Source organism: Festucalex cinctus, chromosome 14 (genome assembly GCF_051991245.1).
Source record: "Festucalex cinctus isolate MCC-2025b chromosome 14, RoL_Fcin_1.0, whole genome shotgun sequence".
Classification (NCBI taxonomy): domain Eukaryota; kingdom Metazoa; phylum Chordata; class Actinopteri; order Syngnathiformes; family Syngnathidae; genus Festucalex; species Festucalex cinctus.
This window is the reverse complement of record NC_135424.1, coordinates 11110756-11135945: the sequence shown is the minus strand read 5'-3', so window position 1 is coordinate 11135945 and position 25190 is coordinate 11110756. Positions and strand designations below refer to the sequence as shown.

The following is a 25190-nucleotide window of genomic DNA, read 5'->3' as shown; positions in this document are numbered from 1 at the left end:
AAACATTCTGTAACGATGCCAGTACGCCACATTATCATAATTAGCACTATCCTGTAACAATTTCACTTTGAGTACAAAGCATGTATTTTAAACATATGTCACTCTAAAATGTTACCCGTGTTCCATTTTTTTTAAATAACAGGGAGATTAAGATGTAAAGTATAATACACTTATTATGAACTAATATGACAACGTGTCACGTATTATCAAATCATCTTATATAATAATTGAATATAATCCAACATCTGTTACTAAATACAGTACGTGAAGAATATATTGATTATTATTGAAACTGAATTTAACTTCCGGTGTGTTAACGACATTTACCTTAACTCGCTCTCGCTTGGAGCAGGAGACTGGCTGGAGTAAAGTCTGTGTGGCTTCCTCTCACAGACTACGGAAGCCAACCGAACGCAAGCTGCACGGATAGACAAGCCTATCGTGCCCGTGGAACTTGCTTTAACACATTTTAACGCCACCGCCGCTGCTCATTTCTCTCTGGACCAAAAAAAAAAAAAAAAAAAAAAAAAAAAAAAAAGGACTTCAACTCGCTCTGCCCCTACATCCGCCAGACCAAATAATAGTCACAGTCACGAGCTGCATACAAAACAGAAATAAAGGACGGATTCGGTTTGCGTGAAATGCGTTCCTGTTTAGCGTTTACAGTCTCCCACTCTGAGGTGTAGTTTTCTCTTCAAGAGGCGAGGAATGCTATCTGAGCATCAATGTTTCACTGGGGAAAGTGGAAGAAGAGGATGGGAGCCAATAGTTCTTCAAAGAGACCCGTTTTTGACGAAAAGGAAGATGGTAAGTTATGACAAAGTGCTAATAACATTTAGTTTTTGCTGATCGTGCATGTTTGTGAATATTTCATCGTGTACATCAGCTGTCATCGATCTGCAGGTAATTAGCATTAGCTTGAGAGGTTGTTAATGCCAACACTGAGTTGTCCAAGTTTCTTTTGAATGAAGAGAAACTGCTGAGGCATTGTTTTGTCTTACAATAACGTCGTTCTGTTTTCTTCACCGCATAAAAAGTGAAGCATAGAACCCACTACCCAGTCACTGAAAAATATGTCCAATTGCCCATGCTTGAATGAACCCTTTGAGACAGGAACTAGTGGAAGACAGAGAGTTAATTGCATAATTAAGGCAAGATTAGTGTCATGCATAGCGGTAATGTTAATTCAGGATGGCTTGTCAGTGAGGGAAATAAGCCTCTCCGAAGTCCACTGCTGAATCTTGATGATAAAGTACAGAGCTTCAGTGTTCAAGGGAGTTAAAGGGACAACTTGAGTAAATGAGGTCATTTCACCACAGGGATATGGTCATCATATTGCCTCCACAGCTTTCATAACTGCAACAAGGAATAACCCATATATGCATGCATAATTTTTGTTAGTCAACTTTAACTATAAAACAATAGCCAAAGTAAATATTTTTACATTTACAATGGTTATTGATGTGTAAGAAGTTAGTTGTATTTTAACTGTGAAACAATAACAATGTGACTCTTAACATTGCCCATTAAAGCCAGAAATTCTCATATTTTTGCCCTGGTTGCCTGGCATTCATTTTGTGCAGTGACACAGAATACAAAGTACAAGGACGGCTTTGTCAGCTGCATATGTAGTAGCCTATCAGACATACTAGATGATGGCTGTGTGAAAGAGAATAGTGGAGAGTGAGAACTGTGGTGTAAGTTTAACACTCAAGTCTCACACATCGCATCCTGTTGTGTTGGAAGTGATTTTATGTCGCATAAGAAACTGGTGTGGACGTCGCCATGCGTCTGGATCTGTCAAAATTAATCAACAAGTAATCAATTATCAAATTAGCTATTTTAATAATCGAGTAATCGTTTGGAGCCATTTTTAAAAATTTAAAATTGTCAAAATCCTCTAATTTCAGCATATCAACAGTTAATTGTTCACTCATTTCTGGAGTTCTTCATGAATGAAGAATGATTATCTTCTGTGTTAATCTAAATAAGACATTTGCAAACATGTCTTTACTTTGGAAAACAGTGACCGAAAGGGTAACATAGTAACCCCCCCCCCCCCCCCCCCCCCCCCCACCCCGACTCCAAAACACCAATGATTGGTTAATAAACAGTAATCCTGGGTGGGTAGGTTGTTCTTTCATCAAAAAAAAAAAAAAAAAAAAAGCCTTTTGCAACATCTCTTATACTCTGCTGCCATCTGCTGGCCATTTTTGTAATAACTACCGTTGCTTCAAGCATTCTCTTCAATTCAGAGGCTGCATCAAAGACTTCTGTATGCTCTTAGCATAAAAAACAAAACAAAACATTAAAAAACATATAAATACGTCTTTGGGAGTATGGTAATATTTAAAATAGAACATATTTATACATTTTTGGGAGCAAATGTGTTAACCATAATTATGTACTCATACTTCACTTAGTTTTACAAATGAAGGAGTTGGTGATATGTGTTTGGGATGTCGAGCTCTTTGCAATAAGACCCAACAGCGCATTTTGTATTGCATGTATTGTTCTGATTCTTTTATTATTGAGGTTGTCTTATTGTTGCTGTAGCCATACAATTTCTGTACAACATAAAAGCATTTGATTTTTGGAGGGTCCAAGAGGTTCTCGCAAGTTGCATTTATAGTCCATGGGTCTCGTTCTTTTCCCCGTTCCTTCCATTCTGCCCAAATCATATATGGGTCATAACGTCACTGGAATGAGGTCTCTTTCAACTGTTCAATCAATCAATAAAAAAATACGATTTGCACTGCAAAAACTGAGACCAAGAACAGTAGATGCATCCAAAATCCCAATTCCTTAATCGTGATGGCAACAATTTCTGGTTGGATTCGAAACATCCACTTCTAACTAGGGAAAAGTTTTACTTTGTAGTTTAAAATGGCTTTTCTTAACTAGAGTCCCTGCTTCACATTATGGCCAAAGGTAAAATCATGGTTGGTTATTGAAACTTTTGATGCTGTAAATAGTAAATCCTTATGGTGGTGGAAGCCACATGCTAAAACTAGCGATTCGTTACACATTATTTCCATGACTACTACCACCACTTGTTTTTCTTCCAGTTCTACTTCAGTTTTTTTCTTCTACTTTATTTTTGTCGGTTGTCAAATACGTTTGGTGCATTACAGCCGAATTATTTAGCAAGGGGATGCCACATGCAAAAAAGTAGGGCTGGGTAGCGATTATTTGTTTTGACAATTTATTTATTGTAAAATGGCAGCTGTATGTGGCAGTGGAATGTGGATTATTGGGACTTTCTCAATTGCTGTCTCATGGAGTCCACAATATTGAAAGGAGTAATTATATCTGTATCCAAAATGTAATTGTTTCAGAGCTGTTTTTGATATTTTTGCCTGCTTTGCATAAACAAAATAGTTGAAAGCACTCTTAAATATGCACCACAATTATATAGCACTGCAAGAAACAGCCACAGTAATGAAATTAATGTTAGATGAATACAAATGCTAACATATTGGTAATCATTATTCCAGTACATAACTGACGACATTATTGTGGCTGTGTGTTTGGATGCCCTGCAATGACAATGACATTTTGCAGAATCACCACAACTCGCTGTTTTTGCACAAATTCTTTTCCTTGGTCTGGGGTTATGTTTGTGTGCACTGCAGGTTCCCGGCCAACAGTTTAGCCTTGGCAGAGTTCTGTGTCTCTTGAGTGCTTTTGTTTATTCATTTGCTTTAATTAAGAAGCGGTATAGCAGCATTGAAAGTTATTTACTGTTAATGGCAGTCTGCTCTCCTTGAAAACTTTAGAAGTAAGGATCCTGCAGTTTGTCTCCTTTGTGACGCACTCTTTTATCCTGTTTCATCCTGTGCACTGATAAGAAACAGAGGTGCAAAGTGCTGTTGATGCTGCCTTCTGTGGCTGCCTTTCAGGTCTATTGGAAATTTCTTGGAGAAGAGTTTGTGGTCTACATTTGGTCAAAATAAAAACTGGGTTGGCTTATCCGAGCATTGGAAACGGAGGGTCTTGGTTTGAATCTCACTGCAGAAAAAAAAAATTAATTACGACTTCTTGTTGGAGAAATGCTAGTTTTCCTCCTGACTGCTGTCGAGGTGGCCTTAAGCAATGCAACGAACGCCCCTACATCACTCTGACATCGCTTGTTGCTCGCCTGCACATGTGTGGTCTGGTACTCAGTGGTGTGCAACAAATATGTACAGAAGAGCGTGAATTTAATTTCCCCTTAAGGGTTTAAGATTATTATAAAAAAAAAATAAAAAATAATGGCACATACAACAAACATAATGAAGTTGTAGTCAGGGTCGAATCGTTCCAAAATTCCTCCAGTGTGAGAAGAATACATGTTTATATTTATTCTAATAATTACATTGAAGTATCAAAGCTGGAACAGGAGGAGGTGCAAAGGTTTTATGATGTCAACACTTTGACCCTGGAATACTGTAATTGGTTAAAGTTTCTGCAACAATGAGCACCTAAAGTATGCTAGTTAAATGGGAGTAATATGTTTTCTTGCATGATTCACTTTTATATTGTCTTGGTCAGAACAAGAGAGCATATTTTTCCTGTTTGAGAGGTAATCTTGGAGATGTTTCAATAAAGATATTTGTTTCATTTCGTTATGAATAAAGTTCTGTTTCTCTTTTGGATTAATATTACTTGAATGTCAAACAGTGGATTGTTAAAATGTGCACGTGATGAGCGTGCCATTGTATCATTATTTAGTTATGTATTTGATGGTCCTTGTTGAAGCCAAAGGCAAATTTCCACTTATGTGGACAATAAGCTTCCATTTTTGGTTTGTGCACTCGTGCGCGTGTGTCTGCCTGAATGTCTGAGTGTGCGTGACTGCTCTTCCCGTCAAGGATAAGTGTATGAGGCAATGAAAGCAGATTTTGTTGAGGATAAAGATAGCTGCAGAGAGATGGCTGATTACTTGAACTGAATGCTGAGACACCCACTTGCTTTCATCTCTGTTACAAACTCCCAGTTTCAGTGCTTTTATTGGACTCCACTCCGTGGCTGCCTGCAGCTACTGGCCTCTTGCAGAGACCACCATAATTGGCCATAGCCATGTAGCGCAATAAGTAAGGAATGCTGTCACAATCTTAAGGAAGTATTATATTATGATTAGTTTGTAAGCAACATCAACAAACAAACAAACCCTGACGTCAGGTTACTTCGAAGGAGCGTGTTTTTGCATTCACTTCTTAACAAATCCAATTCAAGCAATGTAATCAGAATACAAGACTCAACAGAATGCTTAGAAGACGGTGCAAATTGAGTTGACCAAAAAAGTTGGAGGAAAAAAAAAAACAGCCAGCTGGCACTGATGTTTTTATTCGCCATTCAATATAATGTCGACGTCACGCATCGGCAGTCAGTGAGTGCATATTACATACATTACATAGTACATAGTGCATACATTAGTTTGGGAAAGGCATGCAAACAAGGAGCGAAATGAGGGCTTTTTTATAATTTATCTCCACTGTGTTCTTAACGCCGAATTGCAATTTAAAGGTTGAACACACACCATCACAATCATATTCTAATAAATTAAAAGCAGCGTTGCTTGACTATTAGCCACTGACTGCCTCAGAGGGAACGCTGCACAGAGGAACTTGATTTAAAGGAGAAATATTTGGTCATTTTTCCACAACCTAAAACAGTTCAGAAGGGTCTTAATGACATGTCCAGGGATCAAGAATTACGGCATTATTCTTCAACCACTTTTAAGCCTCGTTGAAATAAATAAAGTGGTTTTTAGGGGGTGGTCCTTTTGCTTGCAAGTGATGAACCATCTACACAGTCCCGATTTTGCCCGTTGCTGACCAAGGACATCAAATGCCCGACTTATATTTTATGTTTATAAGACTGTCCGATTAAGATTATCCGTCTGTCTGTTGTGTGTTAAGACTGGATGTATCACAATAATAGTGTCCAAAACAAGCTGGGACCAATAATCTTAAATATTAAACATGTTCAATATTTATGATCAAAATCTTCATGGTGAAAGCTTGAGCTGCTTAACTCCGTGGACTGTGACATGAATGGAAGGTAGCCAATCAAAGAAGCACCCTGACTGACTAACAAGTAGCTGGTGATAAATATAAAACAAATACCTAATTTGGTTTTATGCCTATAAGTGGGTTCCCCAGATGGCAGGAAGTATTTTCCACAGCAAGTCACCATCTCTGGTACTGCTTTTAACCATATTCCGATCTCACGCGCCGATATTTCTTTGCAAGTATGGCTACATGTTCCTCTGGAACCCATGGAATTATATGCGGGGTTCAATCTTAGGCCCATTACCTTTTAATCTTTACATGCTTCCCCTTGGAGAAGTCATCAGGAGACACGGCGTCAACTTCCACAGTTACGCTGATGATACACAGATGTACATCACCCCATGTCTCCTGATGACATGGGGCCTATTGATATCCTTTTAGATTATATTTTAGATATTAAGTCATGGATAGCAGAAAATCTCCTGCAGCTCAACCAGGACAAAACAGAGGTTTTAGTCATCTGTCCTGAATGTTTGTACACATGTAGCAGTGTGTGCTCAGTCCAGCGGGAGACTGTATAGGAAGGGGGAACTGTGCAGGCACTGTTCAAATTACCTAGTGTTAGTCTTAGACTGCCGTAAATCCCCCAAAAGATGTGATATTGTAGTTACAGCAAAGTACAAGGATTTTAAAAACACAATAACCTCTGCAGTAACTGTGTGTAAATCCTTCAGTTAGGTCATTAAGAATGTCTTATGTGTGCTTTTACTGCGTCTCCACAGTCCAAAGTCACAATATTGCTCCTGGTGAAGATAGTCAAAGATGCTAAAATGCAAAGATGTCTTTCAAATACAGGAGATTATCCTGAGGCCAAATTGACAGTCAAATGTGTGCTTCTGCAGGGAGAATAGGATTAGGACATGACGGTCAATTGAGACTTGGTCAGTGAAATGTTCATATGGATTCTTATTAATCACCTGCTATCTCGACTTTTTCACTTGCTCATGAAAAAGGAGCAAGTGTCTCCTACCATTGCAATGCACAGTGAATTGAAGTCTACTGTGCTATCAGGCGGCTGGGGGCAGTTTGACTTTACAGAGAAATATATAACTTCTTTCAGGCTATCCCACCTCTATTCCCACTGTTGCAATTACATTACTACTGTAGATTCATGGAAAAAAACGGATGATAAGTAGCAGTCGTGCTAATTCCTGAAGGGGGACCTGAATTGAACTGTCGGTATATTTTTGGCTGCAACCTGGATGCAAATAGAGTGCAATTAATAAATGAGTGACAAATCTAAATGCTTTTGACTGTAATCCCATTCATTAGGTGTGGTGTACTGTACGTCTGCAAATGTGTGTGTATTTGTGGATGTTCAGGTCTTTTATGTGTGTAGCACTCTGCATATTGCAGAGATAAAGATTAAACAGGATTGCCCTGAGAAACCAATTACCGGTATACTATATTTTTCCCATTTCTGCATCGTTTTCATGTTATAGTTAACACACTTAGCTAAGAATATGAATCTTCCTATATAATAATAATAATAATAATAATAATTAGGGGTGTGAATTGCCTAGTACCTGACGATTCGATTTGTATCACGATTCACAGGTCACGATTCGATTCGATACCGATTAATCCCGATACGAATTTATAAGTCGATTGTTGCGATTTTTTTTCATTCAAATTTAGAAAATACTAATCAGTAAGCTTGTAGAGTGTAAGATTGATATGAAAATGTATTATTTATTTCTCTGAAATTTCAGTCTTATAGAGGTTGTAATCTGTTTCATGTTTGAACAGCATTAAAATAAAATATTAAGGCTTAATGTTCCGTTCATATAACATTCTTCCATGCTCAAGGTGTGAATCCTAAAAAAAGAAAAAAAATCGATTCTGCCGATTATTGAATCGATTCGAGAATCGCGCGATGTAGTATCGCGATATATCGCCGAATCGATTTTTTTTAACACCCCTAATAATAATAATAATAATAATAATAATAATAATAATACTCATATAATACTCATGTCCTATCGGTCTACTGACTCAAACAATAACATCATATACAGTTTAATTTTAGCAATATAGGAATATTGTTAAGATATGAAGTTGTTTGGGTAAATTATACAAGTGGCAAAAGATTTGAAGTGATCAAGATAATTAACTTAAATTTTTATTTTATATTCTTCACGGCCCGATTTTTGAGGAAATGCAATAATCCACAGCAAAATCGCGTTCATTTTTTGAACATTATAATGTATTGACAAAAGGGGATATTTTGGACATGGAACCTTTTGGGGAGTAAGTAAGCAAGCAAGCTTTATTTGTATAGCGCTTTTCACAGACAAAGTTACAAAGCACTTTACATTCAGGCACCAGTGGTCGGCTACTGCCACGCAGGGCGCTACCAGGTCCAGGAGCAAATTGGGGTTAAGTGTCTTGCTCAAGGACACTTCGACATGGTCACCAGGGGTGACGATCGAACCCACAACCTCACGGATGAGAGATGATTCACTCTACCACTAAGCCGTGCGAGCTGAAGTTTTCCTAACTTCAACCAATAAATCCCAGCCAGAAACTCAGAAACTATTTACAGCCTGCCTGTAAATATAAGTTTGGAGACAGTGTGGGACCAAATGTCCTCTCTCACGTTTGCATTTTGAACTCATTGGTCCTTTCCTCATCCGTCAACAAGTATGTACGAGAATATGTTAATGTGGCTCTTGTGTAAAAAAAATAGTGAATTTTTCTAGTCAGTTTGTCCATTTGGCTCGCAAAATCCATATTTTGACGTAAAAACAGCCGCTTATTTCGAGCCTTGCTATATTTACTAGACAGCAAACTTACTTCCTAAGCCATGTCATACCCATCTTTAATATTAATTTTCAAAAGACACGTTTACCATCTTTTTCACAAACACCAGATACACAGTACTTGTGTATTGTACCTGATGTAATGTGCAGTTTGTTGGTCACACTGTGTGTTCATTTTACTTGTTCAGGCTTTGTTGCAGACTTGGATGCTGGATTTAGAAGACGGGCACAGAAAATTACATAAGAAGCCAGCCTGATTTGTCCCAAGTGGGCTGGAGTTTTTGACAGTGATAAAGGATGAAACTCATGTGTTTGCTTCTAAACACAGACACACACCCCATAGTTAAGTATTAGATAATGCTTTCACTTAACATTTTTCAGTACAGTAGTTCAGGAATGCCAAAGTAGTTGGCTTCCAGTGCATTGGGGCATGTTGTTTGAAACATTTACAATACTTCAACTTAGCATTTAGTTTTTTTTGCTGGAATCACTATATTTTAATATTAAAAAAAGAGTGAGAATTAGGCATTATGGAAGTATGGAAATTGTTTCACTTTTCACGAAATTGGAGCATTGCTGTTTTATAGTGGCTGTCCGTATGAAATGAGGTTGGAAAAGGTGACTGCTCTTCACATCAGTGATAGAGGACAAGGGAAAACGGCCAGGATGTGGCTCCGCCCACCTACATCCTTGTTCTTTCTTTGAGTTCACTTGTCTTGCGCTTGCCGAGGGGTTTATTTTTGTCCAAAACAAAAACCCATGTGTGGGAGGAAAAAAAAGATGATTTAATAATATCAGATTAAGAAAGTCAATTAGCGTGCACTTCTACACAAAATGCAATAACAAGGTTGCTGTAAGGCCCATGTTTACATGCTCAAAGTCAGTAATCACATTTGCCTCCTACTGTAACCATATTTTGCTAACCTCAGGCTTCAAATCTGATTATTTTAGACACAGGAATGCACAACTAATAATCTTGTATTTGAGTCTAAAGTCCTCTTCACGTCGACCTGCTTCTGTTGAAGCTGTTTCCTTCGTTCGGGGGGTTCCCTCATCCATTCCAAGTACACAGCCTGAGCCTCGGTTCCTCGCCAGTAAATGAGGCTCGCATACGCTGCCAAAAACTGATGTAATAATTGGAATATCAGTCCTTTGAGCTACCCATGCACCTTTAGACGATTTCTATGCAAATACTTCATTTACTGTATATGTTAGAAGCCTTTGAAAAATGTTGAGAGACACACTTTCGTAGGAAAGCCAAGCATTGCACAAACCATGAGAATTTTGAAATGTTAACTTCCTCCTAATTGAGAACTTGGGATTTTGTGGGGTCAGAGCTATCCCCTGATTGCAGTCATACATACCTCAGTTTAACCATCATGTGGCCTGGTGCAGCTTTACCTGCTATAATAGTTTGTAAATAATTTACACATGTACATCTGTGTTTATCTTGATACAGTGGTTCCCTCCGGTAAGCACTCCATTCACCCATGTCTGCTTGAGAAACATTTTCTCAAATAGTGTTGGAGATGAGTGATGGTGTACTTGTTACGTTCTGAGGTTGGATCCCAAAAGCGCATAACATCGAGAGGCGTAGAACAAACTTGACTAGACAAGAAACAATGAGAATGCATCGAGAATCACGAGACGCCAAGCCCCCTTGGGCTGTGGAGATGCACAGAGGAACCGAGGTAATAATCCGACAAACACACACTTCTCGGTCTGGCTTAAATAAAGAGTGAATTGATCGGACTGGCTGTGGCTAGAAATGTGGGTAACAGGACTGACGTGAAATTATCTGATTGGCTGTTGACCAAGTAAAGATCCTTGACATAACATAGCTCCTGACATAACATAGCGGTTTTCCAGTTAAAACCAAATGATGGTCACATCAGTTCAGAACAGACACATGACCTCACGGTAATGACTCAAACATAACCCTTGCATGACCCAAACTTAACCCTGGCATGACCCAGTCATGACAGTACTGTTTTGGTACGTTGACCTTAGTTTGGTGCAGGCAAGGTAGGTTCAGTTTCTGCTGGGCGATAATGCAAATTTGAGTGTGGACTGTTTCCATGCGACTGACTGGTGAGTAATTCAGGGTATATTCCGCCTTTGCCTGAAGTCAGCAGGAAAAAGCTACGGCTCGGGTACCTATAATCAGTTTATCCTGAACTATGCTGAAAGTCTTTAACGTTCCAAAAGTAGTCTTAATTTTTTTTTTTTATTGTGGCCCTTCCCCCTCAAATTCAGAACCTGCCATCCTTAATGAAGCATAACTCATGTTGGCATTATCGCACTGTATTATTACAGTAACAGTCTTTTGCTTTCCTCTTTGAGAATCCCTGTGGCTGCTCCTCCTCGTCATCCTATTGTGCTGCATTTCCTCCCACCACCTCCCACCACTCTCTAAATAGATCCTTAATGTATCCATCTGTAAACAGACTTTAGGTTATGGCATCTTAACAATGGATCAATATCTGTTTTATCACTCGGCAAAGAAATAGATGCACCCTGGTGATTTTTGAAAGAAATGAAAATGAAGCAATAACGGTTATGGAAGATTTGCTGATTAGACTTTGAGATTGTGTCAGGTACCTTCCCTAATACAGGGGAAAAGAAGTTGCCACGTGCGTTGCATTGTAACAAAAACATGTTCATCTTGCTGCTGATAAAGTTTAATTTGGCCAATCAGAAGGTTGTAAAAGCCACAGGAACTGCTTTGGTCACACATTTGCCACGCCTCAACATAGTGACATATGCAATCTGTATGTTATTTAAAGGTGAATTGTGGAGTTCAATATGTTAATATTAAAGCTTTTTCTACATCATGCATGGTCCACCAATGCCCAGATGAATACAAAGAGCCCGAACTTTTTAACTGTGACTGCGCCTATCGGCTTGTATCTTCCCTTCAATTTGTTGGGGCTGGGGAGGCGTGGTGTAGTGGAAGGAGACGTTATGCTCGTCCCTGCAGGCATATAGTGTTGTGTTAGTGAGCGTACGACTCAATTGGGATGGAAACTGGAAAAAAAACAGGAGGTGAGCTTTGAGCACAGCCCAAACTCCAGCTCAGATGCCAAGAAAACTGAAGAAAAAAGCAAAATTTATTTGAGCGCACATATTCACATGCACACCATGTACAACCTTGACATAGAGGCTTCAGTTACGCTTAAGGTCAGAGGTGGCAGTTGCGAGTAAAAAGAAAAAAAGTGACAAACTCCACACTGTACCTTTAAAAATGTGCAGTGAGTGGTTATTTTATAGTTTCAAACATCATGGCTAGCTGTTGTGTGTGCATGTTAGTTATCCTATGTCTTGGCATGTTGAGCAAGCATTTATTTAACTTTTATCCGGTATTTCTGTAGCCTTTTAATGGTCTCGGTTCCTATTCCCTGGAATGGGAATCCACTGGGGTCCACTGTAAGTTTGTTGTTAAGAAATAAATGCACATGTCAGGGAAATATGATGTGCAAAAGTCATCAGGAATGTATGCTCTGGTTACATAGGCTTCAAAACTGTTGCTCTTGTCATATAAAACAGCTACAGTCGTTACCTTCATATCATGTGATTTGTGTGTGTGTTTCATTATAACATGTCCAATAGAAGAAGGTATGTAACATTAAAAGAGATTATAAATGCATAGACAATGATCATAAAGCCACATGCTGCTCTCCTCTGTTTGACTCACCCCAAAAGATTTGGGAAGTGTTGCTCTGACAAACCCCTCTTGTGGATCTCCTCATTCTTGTCCAATTATCACTGAAACTGTTGCACCCCAATGATAATAAACTGTGTAGTGCTGATGAATATTTATGAGCGCTGTTTAGCGAGCCCGGTATGCTACACTAGTGTTTAAAGGGGGGGAAAAAAAAGATGGCTGCTCAGTGATTATATTGATTTAAGTCAACAGAATAATCAAAGCATCTGCACAGACACTTTGTACTTGAATTGATGTGGTTGTTTATGGTAGAGAAAATCTTCGATGTAAGAATGTCTTTGGTCCATGAGGACACACCACCACTATCATCTTTAATGAACCCATAATGCCACAGTGAGTGTTAAGATTTTCCAGCATGTTAAGATTTCCCCTCTGTTAAAATTCAGTCTTGTACACGAAGCACCTCAGAAACAGAGCGGGATCTGCCTATCAATGAAGGCTGCTCGTCATGTAAAATATTTCATGCCACTATATACCTTCATCAGCATCCATTCCAAAGCATGTGCCACTGAGTATTCCAGGGATTCAGCATGCACTGAAGATCAAAGATCAGTGGAAGGTCACATTGCAATTTTTTTTAGCCCTTTTTCGATATCTATAAAGTGGCAGGAAAATCCCGTCAGAAAAAAACGTTAAAATTTTAGTCATATAGTTAGTACTTGTACATCCACCTCAGAGCGGAGAGCCAGGGGGTGGATTGGCTACAGTGCAATAATTAATATTAAGTTATCACACACAGGAAATAGCTGCAACTTTGTTTTGTCTTGTGTTATGATCCTTGTTGATACTCATGACACTAACACTCCAGTGTGGGTGTCTGCTGACAAAATTGAAACTAATGCTTTGAAAACTTCCCTCTGAAATGTGGCTTCATTCTTACAAGGCCATGTGTTTTCTGCATGGGTTTAATGCATGTCTCTCATGCGTGAGCTGGTAAGGTAGTGCATTGCATTTGATTAAAAGGTACAAAAAGGAGAACAGAAAGGTATTGATTACAGGACGGGCTTTGATCACAATTCACAGGACTTATCTATACAGTTTGCATTCCAAGTCATCCAAGTATAATAGATGTCTCACGATCTACTAGAGAGCTGACTTTAGCTGCTTTTATGCAGCATTCCTGGCAAATTGGGACATCAGAAACACAACAGTTAAGATTGATTTGCCTGTCCCTCTTAGAGAGGACCCACTGAAGGGGCTTATTGCCATCAAAATGTGTGCGTGGACGCAGCTGAGATGAAATCCCACTTTCAGATAATTAAATGCTTGACAACATCGGAGTGACAGAGAAAATTTCATCCATCTTCACTAAGGGATGCGGATTGTGAGCCTCAAGTGTCATATGTCAAATTTTGGTTGTGTCGCTACTATGAGCAGAACCTGACTAATGTTGCTTTTATTTATTATACTAGTTAGTTTCACGTGTAACCCTCGATTTTGTTGTAAAATGCATATTGGAGGTTTATCAGTGTTTTGGGAAGAAATTCCAGTGTTCCTATGCTTATCAAAGGGTGTCGGTTACACTTGGTCCCCATTCGTGGGTGTTCACTGAAAACTTTTTGTATCCACTCGGCATGAGCAAACTCCTCACAGAAAGGTCTGAAGCTGAAATTCACACCCAAAACCTTTGACAGTGTGGCAGATGTGCAAACCATGTTCTGATGTGTTACTCAAGCAAATACGGTAATAAATAAAACAGCGCTTGCAGAAACACTCGTTATACTCTGCTTAAGCTGGCTCTGTAATACAGAGAAGTGAATAGGAGGTGGTACAATGGTACTCTTAATCCTAAAAATGGGATTGCTGACACATAATGACATCAAAGATATCAGGTTGCCCCCATTAGATGGCAATTTGCCTTCACATTCTTGGTTGCATTGGAGCTCAGCTCAGTACATCAATTCTAGCTGACAGGGGAACAGTATACCTCGTTGGGTGTATTGATCATGTAGGGATTCTCTTTTACCACTAGCCTCCTTAGGGTGAAACTGGAGGCCACATAATGGACAATGTGATGTTGTGGGTAGAAATTAAATTTACAAAATGTGCACCGGTACTTCTGCTTCCTAAATGACATGTTCGCAAAGTAAACCAAAGCTTGCTTTGTCAGAATATACAAAGACACATCCTATTACTATTGTCAGATCTTGCTGATCTTACCGACTCTCCGTTCAATGAGTTAAAGCTCCCCTTTATCTCCAACTGCTGTAACACGGTCAAAGTTGAGGAGTTGACGGGAGCTCTCCAAGCCGGCTGCGAAAAGGATTTGTTTAGGGTTTCACCGCCCCAGTTTTAGAGCGTCTGCCTGGTCTTGCTTCAGATAAACCCTTATTGAGTAACAAATTCGAAACAAGGATAAAATCTGAACACTCTTTTTACAGGGCTCCTTCTCTAAATGATCAGTGCATTTGTTGATTTCCATTTCTGCAGTTCTAGCACCCTCCGGTGGCTAGTTTTGTTTTTTTTAAGTGCAGTTTAATTTTCACAAGGCATGTTTTGGCCCTTCTATGTTTAAAATCCACGCTAATGGTCAGATGAAGGGGAACGTAATATGCTTATGAACCGAGTCAATATGTGGAGGAACTCAATGAGTGCTTGCAATTCTGTGCCTCAATATTAAGTGTTATTCTAGATTGTTGGTTGTTTATATGCATTGTTATGTACAAAAAGCACAATACTATATTTTTAGTATGAGTGCTTTTTATTTATTTATTTTTAACAATATTGTGACCTTTTTTTGTATCGCCAACATCCCCACAATATTGTGATAATTATGGTATTGTGACATTCATATCGTGATAATATCGTATCATTATGTTTGGATATCGTTACTTCCCTACTAACTGATGCAATGAAAACTGTTATTTTCAAAAACTCCTGAGATTGCAGACAACTACCAGTTAAAAATTGTTATGAAAACAGCGTCTTAATGGCTCCATATCATGCGAAATCAATCTTTTGGAGCTTTTAGCCATGTTAAAATGCAAATTCCTCACCAACAATGCCTGCAAGTGATATTTTCTTCCATTCAATCATCTGTGAGAATTCCAGCTCATTCTCACTCTGTAAGCCCTAGCCCCTCCCAACCCTAGAATACGACATGCATGTCCGATGATGGCGTGCTCCGAGCGGCCTCTCCGCCCGAGGTGCCGCGCTCCCCAGCTGGAGCGCCACTATTTTTTCCAAGTCAGACAGGACACCCAACAAAGGTATCCGGGACAGAGGCGCTATGACGCGGCCTCCCCCGCGACAGACCATCTAGCAGCTGTTTGCCTGTGATGGTCATTTCTCAGAGCACTGCCTGGTTAACAGCGGCCAGTACAAATGTGGATTGACCGGGAGATTAAACCATAACATTCCCACAATCAAACCTGTTGGAGAGACTAGAGCTGTTGTAAATCAAACCATTAACTAAATGATTATATAATATTAACATAAAGCACAAACGTTACCTTTGTTGTCAGGCTCCAAAATATGTTCTTCCATATTTACCGTTTCATGGACAGTGACGTCATGGAAGGGGCGCAGCAAATCACACGGGGCGGGGTTTTAGTGAACCAGATGTCTTACTTCCGGGTTAGAAATATAGCCACTAAAATAACTCATATTTCATCTGAAACTGCATAGCCATTGTGCCAAAGGTAAGCTATAATTAAAATGTATACATATGTCTATAGCCAACTGTGGAAAAGCTTAAAATATTGAGATACAGACTCTTTAATTTAGACTTTGTTTTTTCAAGTACTTAAAAGTCCACACAAGCCATTTCAGAATAGCATATGTGGCAGGACATGGGCTTCTTGCCAGTAGAAGCTCCTCCACAGGAGCCAATCTCCCACTGCGGATGACAGCGGAGCCCACTCAGCATATCACCCTGGTGTGTCAGCAGCTTCAAACCCAACAGGGGAAGATGTTGCTCTTTCACGTTCTCTTTGATAAATGAAATCCTATTACACTGAATGCTGCTTGGTCTTGTCATAGTCTTTTCAAAAGTGTCTACTAAAACCTGGTAAAAATAGGTAAACATAGGATCCCCTTGTTTCACAAGCAGTCCTAAAGTACCCTACTCATTCTTATTGAGATCCAACAAAAGATTAAACTAGCTCATTTTCCCTTTCAACATTGTTACCAGCATGTGACGTTTAAGGATTGGTATTCTTAACTGACTCAAAAGAAGTCCAAGATGATTCCAATAATCTGCGGCCAGAGGCCATATTTTCTTTTTTTTCTTTTTTCTTTTGTTGTAAGTCTTTTTCAATAAACTTCAGTACTTATTTAAGCTTTAGCGGACAACACACTATTATCGCCAACTGTTTTTTTTTTGTTTTTTTTTTCATTTGATTACCGCTCTCTCGGCAGTGCCATCAATTATAAAGGCCATTTGCAGTATACTCATGTTTGAAAGCAATTTCCATAAAAACCTGAAAGATATCATTGAAGGTAATTGAACCTCATGTGTGGATGTTCTTTGGGTACTCTGTTTATTGTCTTTTTTTTTTAAATGGATATTCTCTGTCCTTTTCATCGTGAGAATGTCAGTAGGTGGAATAAGAAGGCAAGCTCAGTTACTGCTGTCCTTACTATTGCCATTTGATTGTTTGGTATTTAAGGCCTAGAATTGTCAATGTCATTCATATAAGGAATTACTTTAATTTTGACTTACTACTGCATTGGCATAGGTTAATGAATGGACTAAGGCGAGCTTTAATTTAGAAATTTATGCAACCAACAGGGTCCCTCAAAACTATATGAAAATAAAATTAAACAACCAAACCCCTATATAGTAGCTAAGATGTAAGTTGTCACTTATCTAAAACAACTTTAACAGGGACTTTGACATTATTAGTAATCTGTTTATTGTCCTATATTATGACATTTTTTATAATGATGAAATGCTTTTTCTTTTTCTTTGCAGTGAACTTTGACCACTTTCAGATATTGCGGGCTATTGGGAAGGGCAGCTTTGGAAAGGTAACGTATCCTCAAGCTTTTTAGTAGTACTTTGTATATTGTACACCCTTGATTTACAATAGTCGTTTGTTGTGTACCCATCATTGGCGAGCACAGTCCTTATCTCTGCCAAGGAGTGAGAGAACTTCTGATTGCATTGGACTTCCCATTACATTAAGCTTAAAGCTTACAAGATATATTATTTTCTGACTTTGAAAGACTAATTAATAAAAGTCACTTAGAGGAGAGTCGATTTGCTTTTCAGCCCATGCCAGTAAACCTGCTGGGAGTTTTGACCCATATCTACGTTTAATTACAGAGCAGTACAATACTGTCTGGTTGTGCTGAATAAAGCAACTTGGTTCCTGTGTGTGTGTGAGAGAGCTACAATGTAAAAATTTACAGCAGCTCGTTTAAACTCTGCCCATTCTGCTGGTAACTTATCACATTGGTGATGAAGAGACCTTTAAGGATGAATTTATGTGCTACACCACTGTTGTTTTTTTTTCTTTTTTTAAATGAGAGTTAAGAATTAAAAGCGGGGTAAGATATGCTGTTGTGTGTGTCAACACAATTGGGCTCAAGAGATTATAGTAGTTTATCTTCATTTTGAATCTTAAATATGGTGGCAAATATTTGTTAAGCCTTTCGTCTCGGCATGTTTTTGTAAATTCATTCCGTTTTGCTCCTCTCTAACCACAACCCCCCCCCAACAAATATGTCTCTCTGTTGTGGAAAGTCATTCCCAAATGCTGAATACATTACCATGCAAAATTATGTTAATGTGATGTATTCCTTTGTTCCACCAAGCTGCTGTCAGTTTTCTTCTGACACATAAGGGAATATGCTGTGTACGGACCAAGACACAAGTGGGGTCTTCCAAACATGTATAAAACATGATATATGACTTATGTGGTATGGTGCTCCAGTGGTTTAGTTAAATGCTGCATCACCAGCAGAATATAGGATGTTCCTCCCACAGTTTAAAATCAATTGGTTTGGTTAAGTGAAGACTGAAAGAACTGTTGGTGTGAATGTGAGGTTGAATGGATATTGTGATTGACTGGTGATCAGTCCATCAGCCGATACTGATTCCGGTCTGTCATGTGCAAGGCAGGGTTGAGGACCCAAGTGCATGGAGGCAGGAGAACAAAGGCTGGGAATGTGTACTGAACCGAACGGTTAATTAACAAAAATATTAGAGGGTAGGGGTGTGCGATAGAGATGATATTCTATATAAGATATGAATTTGCCCGAAGGTAGAGATTTGGACCCTGCCGTCATATCGCGATTAGTTGATTCATTAAATCTTTAGATCCTTTTCCGTTCACAGTGCGCACTAATCCACGTGACAGAACTGCTCAAATTGTACGCCCGCATCACCTTGAGCTGTGGCTGGGTAGCAGTGACGTGCGGTAATCATCATGTCTGATGAGGCACAGTCAGATTTACAAATAAATGAACCTACAGCTTATTCATCATTTGATTGTCAACATTTAACGTGTTTTGTTTTAAAATTCGTACAAGCATTTTTTCCATAACAATATACAAACTGTAGCATAGAAAAAAAGCTTTTAAAATGTTATCGTCTTTCCTTTATTTATAAATAAAGTCTGTGCGCCGCTCCTTTTGAATAAAAGCATTGATAACTTGCTTGAAAAAGTCCTCCTTCTCTTTCTTCAGTTTTAAAAGTCTCTGTCTCAATGGAGATCACTGCCATTGAAGAGAGTCATCCTTGATAGTCCTGTTCCAACTGTATGTTTTCAGTGCGGAGAATCCTTTTAGCTCTGGTGTTGGTCGTCCTTTAATTAGTATCTCCTGCTTTGATTGAAAGTCCAGTTTAGAAAATTCCTTCAATTTCGAGATGTAATCCTCCATTTTCAAATAAAGGCCAAGCAACGAGAAAAAAATTACTGGATGGCTGCACTTGACTTGCTGTTAGCTTGCTAATACTACTACTTCTATTGTTTGGCGTCGAGGAGTGCGCCAAATCTGAATCACTGGTCTCACTATCGCCCCCTGACATGAGGCAGGAGAACTGCGTGGCTCATGTCAGGGGGCGATAGTGAGACCAGTGATTCTCGGCATAGTGATGCGAATCCACGCCGGTGAGGCTAAGCGAGCGCTCGCCTCTTCTTAGTATTTGAACTGTAAATGTGAAAAGTCAGCGATTTTGAAAAAGAAAATCCAAAAACTGTGAAGTTAAATGAGAAAGAACTTTTAACACCGAATAAATATAACCATTTAATATGTTTTTAATTTTATATTTCCTCTGACTGCACGTCACTGCTGGGTAGCTAATGTATAGTCTACATGATGTAGCCCATTGTGTTGTACTGTGTTAGAGCTGAGAGGAGCTCAGTCCTCTTCCAAACCCATGCACATGCATTGCCAACATTACCAGAATTTTTTTTGTGTTCTTCACCCCTGTTTTAGTCTTACCTTTTGGCCCTCTCTTTTTACACGCAACTCTTTCTTCCAATCTCTTTATTGTCACGATTCATCTTAACACCCACTTTCCAAAAGCCTCTGCAGGCTATACAGTTCCCAGAATCATCTTTTAATTTGATAGTTTGTAAAACTAAAATATGAATTTTGTCCTTGGGCTTCTGTTAAACTTTATGACCCTGACTTTTTTTTTGGGGGGGGGGGGGGATAAGTTCCTCTATGACTGATTTCAGCTTACTTCAAAATCTGTAATAATAAAAGCACCAGCCAATTTAAGTATTGAGATAACTGTGGCTTAATAGTAAACTGAACTCTACGCCAGCGTTTCCCGATCAGGGGTACGCTCACCCCTAGGGGTACGTTAACACATTGCAGGGGGTACTTAGAAATAATAATGTATATCCAAGATCACACAGCTGCGCCAGAATCACAACAGCCGTGTGTCAAGTGTCTCATTCAAGCTCAGATGACCGATGAAAATAAAACTGCTATAGTGGGTGTGAATATTATTCTTGTCAAGTGACGTTCGAATTATAAAATTATGAAATAAAAGGATTTCCATTTTATAATCAGTTACTGTATGTTATCTTCCAGTCATGGAATACCCATGATATGACGAAAAAGCTGGTAGTACGTACATGATAATTCAATGTTAGTAGTGTACATATCGCAATAGAAAGAAATCAGGAAGCAAATTTTGACCCCGGCATTATGCGTGTTGTAAGCAGAGGCTGTGGCGTGAGATTTGTGCCACAATAGCATGCACATAAGCGTGTTTTGAATGCACAAGAACTGTTCTTGTGCGTTCTAGTTTTAGTCTAGTTCACTGCCGTCCGACGAAGCAGCCAAACCAACAAAGAAGTGCATACACGCGTGTACTTGACTTGACTCAGGGGTTCTCTGACCCTCAGTGTAGCACTCAAGTCATAATCAGGCACGTAAAACATTAATGGACTATAGCAATAATGAGCCCACTAAAAAGACCATGTAAGACGGTTGGTGAACTGTAATAGATGCACTCCAAGAGAATATTAGTTTGTCAGGTATTTTGATATGCTACACTTACATTGTATGAACATTGAATGAAGATTAATGCAACTGCTTAGCATCTTTCTATTATCTGCAATTACTAATTTATGGCACTGCAAGGGGAGCATGGATGTAAGCATTACATAATACACCCCGTCAAAATGTACGCAAGGTACATTGCTTGAAAATTAGTGATACCTGATATTTGAGTGGTATTTTGTTTTTGTTTTTCTTGATAGTTCCTTCCATCCATTATCCGTACTGCTTATCCTCACAAGGGTCACGGTTGGACGTGCTGGAGTCTATCCAGTAATCAATGTTCGGGTAATTGTTTTTTATTTGAACGTTAATCAATTTAATTGTCTTTTTTTTTAATATTAAATAGGTAAAAAGATGACCGGGTTATTTGACTTTTTCGTATTTGCATCAACCTCTTATGAAAGATTAAATATTATATGTTAAAAAATATTTGCCTAAATTCACCTCTTTACAATTCACAACCTTTTTCTCCTAGTCCTTTTTCTGAAAAGTTATCAATATTTATAGATTTTTTTAAATAATTATATCAACTGATATGAAATACTTATATTGTGATACACTTTTCAGTCATAATGCATAATTGTATTGATGCCACAGCCATTATGTCCTCATGGAACATTTTCACAAATAGGGTAATGTTTTGAAAAGACGACAGCACAGCATGTACAGTATCTCTGTCCAAGCATTTACATTATGTTCCAAATCCAGTCTTATGACAAGTCATTCCTACATTTATTTCGTATGTAAGACTAATATTTTATTTTTCCTTTTTGTAACTAACAATTTACAATTTCAAGTGTTCTTTGTGCTAATGTGCAAAGTTGAGTTAAGTTGAAATTGGTAGTTTGAAATCTCAAGCTTCCTTCTCTTTTGGATCATCCTTTCGCTATTCAGTTGGACAAGAAATGATTGTAGGTTGGTGTGATAATATCCACAGCAGTGGAAGGTATATGGCAGCTCATTTATAACACGCCTTCTATAGGGCTCGATGGCCATGCAGTGCCCCCGAAAAGATAATTGCCTGCCCCCACCATCTTCTACCTTTCCCTGTGTGTGTGTGTCATCCCCCTCAGTACTTGGATTCTTGGAGGTGTACGAGACAGCTTTCACCTCCACAGGGCTCATTAAGGCCTTCAGATGGAGAGCTCAGGGGCAGTAAAAAGTCAGCAATACGACAGTCAGTCATTGACACTGACAGGAGTTTGGTGACAGCTCTTTGATACCAAGAGTCAGATGAAAAAATAAACACAGAGGGGGGTTGAGCGACAATGTTAAGGAAGGTCAGAAGTAGCGCAGAAGCTCAGCTCATGGAGATTTCAACCGTTGAACCCCACATACACACAATCACTACCTACCTGTTGTAGTAAGAGCTCATTAGAACCCAGTGTGAAATACAGTAGATGTATGATAAGAGGGGGTGGAGGAAAGAGAAGGAGATGAGATCCTGGTGAGCAAAGGACAGAGAGGGAGGCTGTAACGCCTCGTCATGCCGGAAGACACCAGTTCCATTTGGAAAGGTCAGAAGATGATTAAGCCTTTGTTAGATGTTTTTTTTTTTTTTTTTTTCCATTTTGCTCTCCAGGGCTCCAGGCTGGTCTTTGCCAGTTTATGCCTTTTAAAAGGGAAAGACAAGAAACTTCTTAATTGTAAGCACATTTTCACAAATATTACAAAAAAAAGCTCTTTTGAATAGTGTTAAGCATGGTAGTGACAATTTGCACTGTCGCTACCCTTTAGTTACAACAGGCTTTCACCTTAGGCTCCATATGACAAGCGTGAGCCAATATATGAACTTTCAATGCTTTACTATGGAATCAGTAGTTTGACACCAAATCCCCCCTTTTAACCAAATTTGATTTACTTTTCTGCACTTCTCTGAGAATGTATGGCCAATAAATGTAAGCACCTTCGAGAACTCTTGAACAAATAATATAATAATCCTTCTGTTTTTGGTTCTCTCGTGACTCTTACACTCTGCCATTGATGTAATCCCATTATATCCTCTTTATATGTTCCCTCCTGCTTTACTGAGTTACTTCAAAGTACCACTTCGCGTAAATTAGAGGTCGGCAAAAATACGAGGCACATTAGTTACAATTGCTTTGAAAGCAGTTTTTTTTGTTTTTGTTTTTTTGGCTATTTGTGTTTTCCCCAAAGATTTAATGAATCTATGGATCTATTCTTTGTTACATACAAAACAGTTTAGAAGAGCTCTATACAGCCTGAAAGAATTGTTATTCTTACTTTTATCTAACCTCTTTCAACTGCTAAAAAATGTATATGTTGGAAGATTTTGTATTACCTGGAAATAATTATTTGATGTGTGTTGTGTACATAACACAGGCAAATGTGTTGTGCAGAAACTGTATTCTGTATAAAATTCAGAATAGTCACAGCTAATTACAGCTCTATTTTAGCCATCAAACTCCAGCTCCAGCTCACCTGCTACCCTTTTGAGGATTCACATAAATGGATGAATGGACAGTACCTGTGCCACAAGCAATCATTGGGTTTAATCTTGATTCTTTTATTACATCGTGTGAGGCATTAAATAATGTTTTAATTACCTTCTCTAAAGAGTATCATTCCGGTGTATTTATTTTTTTTAATTGAAACTAATTTCTCCCCAGTTCTTACCTGTAAATTGAAATGTTTTGAAAATCTTTAAAAAAATATTTTGAATGACTCAGAAGTCTGATTCATGACATGGGTGGCATGTTGTAATATAGTGAATCAGCCTTCGCTTATAAGCGCAAATTATTCCCTCCGCTTCGTGGATGACATATTCGTCAGTCCTTGAAAGTCTGTTTGCCTTGCTTGTCTCACTCACAGTCCTCCTAAATTCGACATCATTCTGAGTGCGCACATGTGTGCGTGCGTGTAAGCTTGCACAATTATATTTCAACAAGCCAACCTCTGCCTACACAATTCTTTGCCAATTACTGCTCACTGGCAATGTGTGTTAAACCAGTTGTCCTAACATCAATCTCAAACTTAATTGTAGAATGATGGATGTCAGCTCTCATGGTGCAGTATATTTCACACTGTGTTGTAGCATAGAGAATTGAGTAAGTAGAATGAAATACTAAACAAACGATACCGGCCTTGACTTTGAGAAAAGCCATTAAATCATTTCTCCATTCTGACTATATACAGAAGTCAAAAGTAGTACTTTTTTTTTTTTTTTTTTTTTTTTTTTTTTTTTTTTTACTCATACCTAGATGATTAAATATTTAAAGCTGCAGAAATAGAATATATATTATCTTATTTTTTAATTCATCTGTATTACATACAGGGATGGAGATTTCACAGGTTCAGTGTGTTACAGATCAGAACAGAGTTCGCAGCACTACGAGCGACACGGCTGAAACGGGCTGAACTGTGGAGCAGTGTGCGGGGGGCAACTTGCTTTCATGAGTGCGTGACTGTCGGCCACTGGTTTTGCTGCAGTTCTAAAATTGAATTGGCGGAGAATGGCTTTGCAAGATTAAAGATGCTACAGAATGTAAAAAAAAAAAAAAAAAAGCAATCAAATAGTGTACTTTACATTAATGCTTAATTGCTTATCTATATTTTATAATTAAACACGTGCCTGTGATTAGAAAGCAAATAGTGTCTGTCACCAAAAGGCGCTACTGTAGTAAGTGAATCGTGTAATTGGTCATTGACAACATTCTCAAAATAGCCACACACGCTGCTTATTCTCATCCTTTTTGCTTATTTGTTGCCACCTGCTTCTTTCTCTTGACAAGCGCACCATGTTTTTGTGGTGCACTTAAAATTAATACAGTACAGTATTTTTTTTTGTATGCTGAGCCTCATAATTTTCCGACTGCAGCATGTTGGACAATGTGCTGAGCTCAATCCCTTTGTATGTGGCGAAGAGTCTCTGACTATTTATATATATATATATATATATATATATATTTCAAAACATACAGGTATTTATGCAGTTTTTATTGTACAATCTATGTAGCAGTTTTCTATGATTAAAACCACCAACATTGGTGCTCTAGAGTCACAAGCTCCTGATGTTTTTCATAACAAGGTTACTTTTCTGTCATATCGTTTATTTTTCCCTTGAATAGACAATCACCTGTGTGATAAATGGATGGCTGGAATGGATGAATGTTAATATGTTTACCTCCATTGATTTATTTATAACTCGTATTATGAAGAATA

General features: G+C 38.6%; 1 protein-coding gene across 2 annotated transcripts in view; it reads left to right on the top strand.

The window, feature by feature from the left end:
- Nucleotides 1-523: 523 nt before the first annotated feature.
- Nucleotides 524-25190, top strand: part of stk32c (serine/threonine kinase 32C) — a 49542-nt gene continuing 24875 nt past the window's right edge. For both annotated transcript variants that reach the window (XM_077495064.1, XM_077495063.1), the window contains exons 1-2: nucleotides 524-807; nucleotides 17458-17513. In XM_077495064.1, coding sequence (XP_077351190.1) covers nucleotides 726-807; nucleotides 17458-17513 — 138 coding nt within the window. In that variant the 5' untranslated portion in view covers nucleotides 524-725. The remainder of the gene's footprint in view (nucleotides 808-17457; nucleotides 17514-25190) is intronic.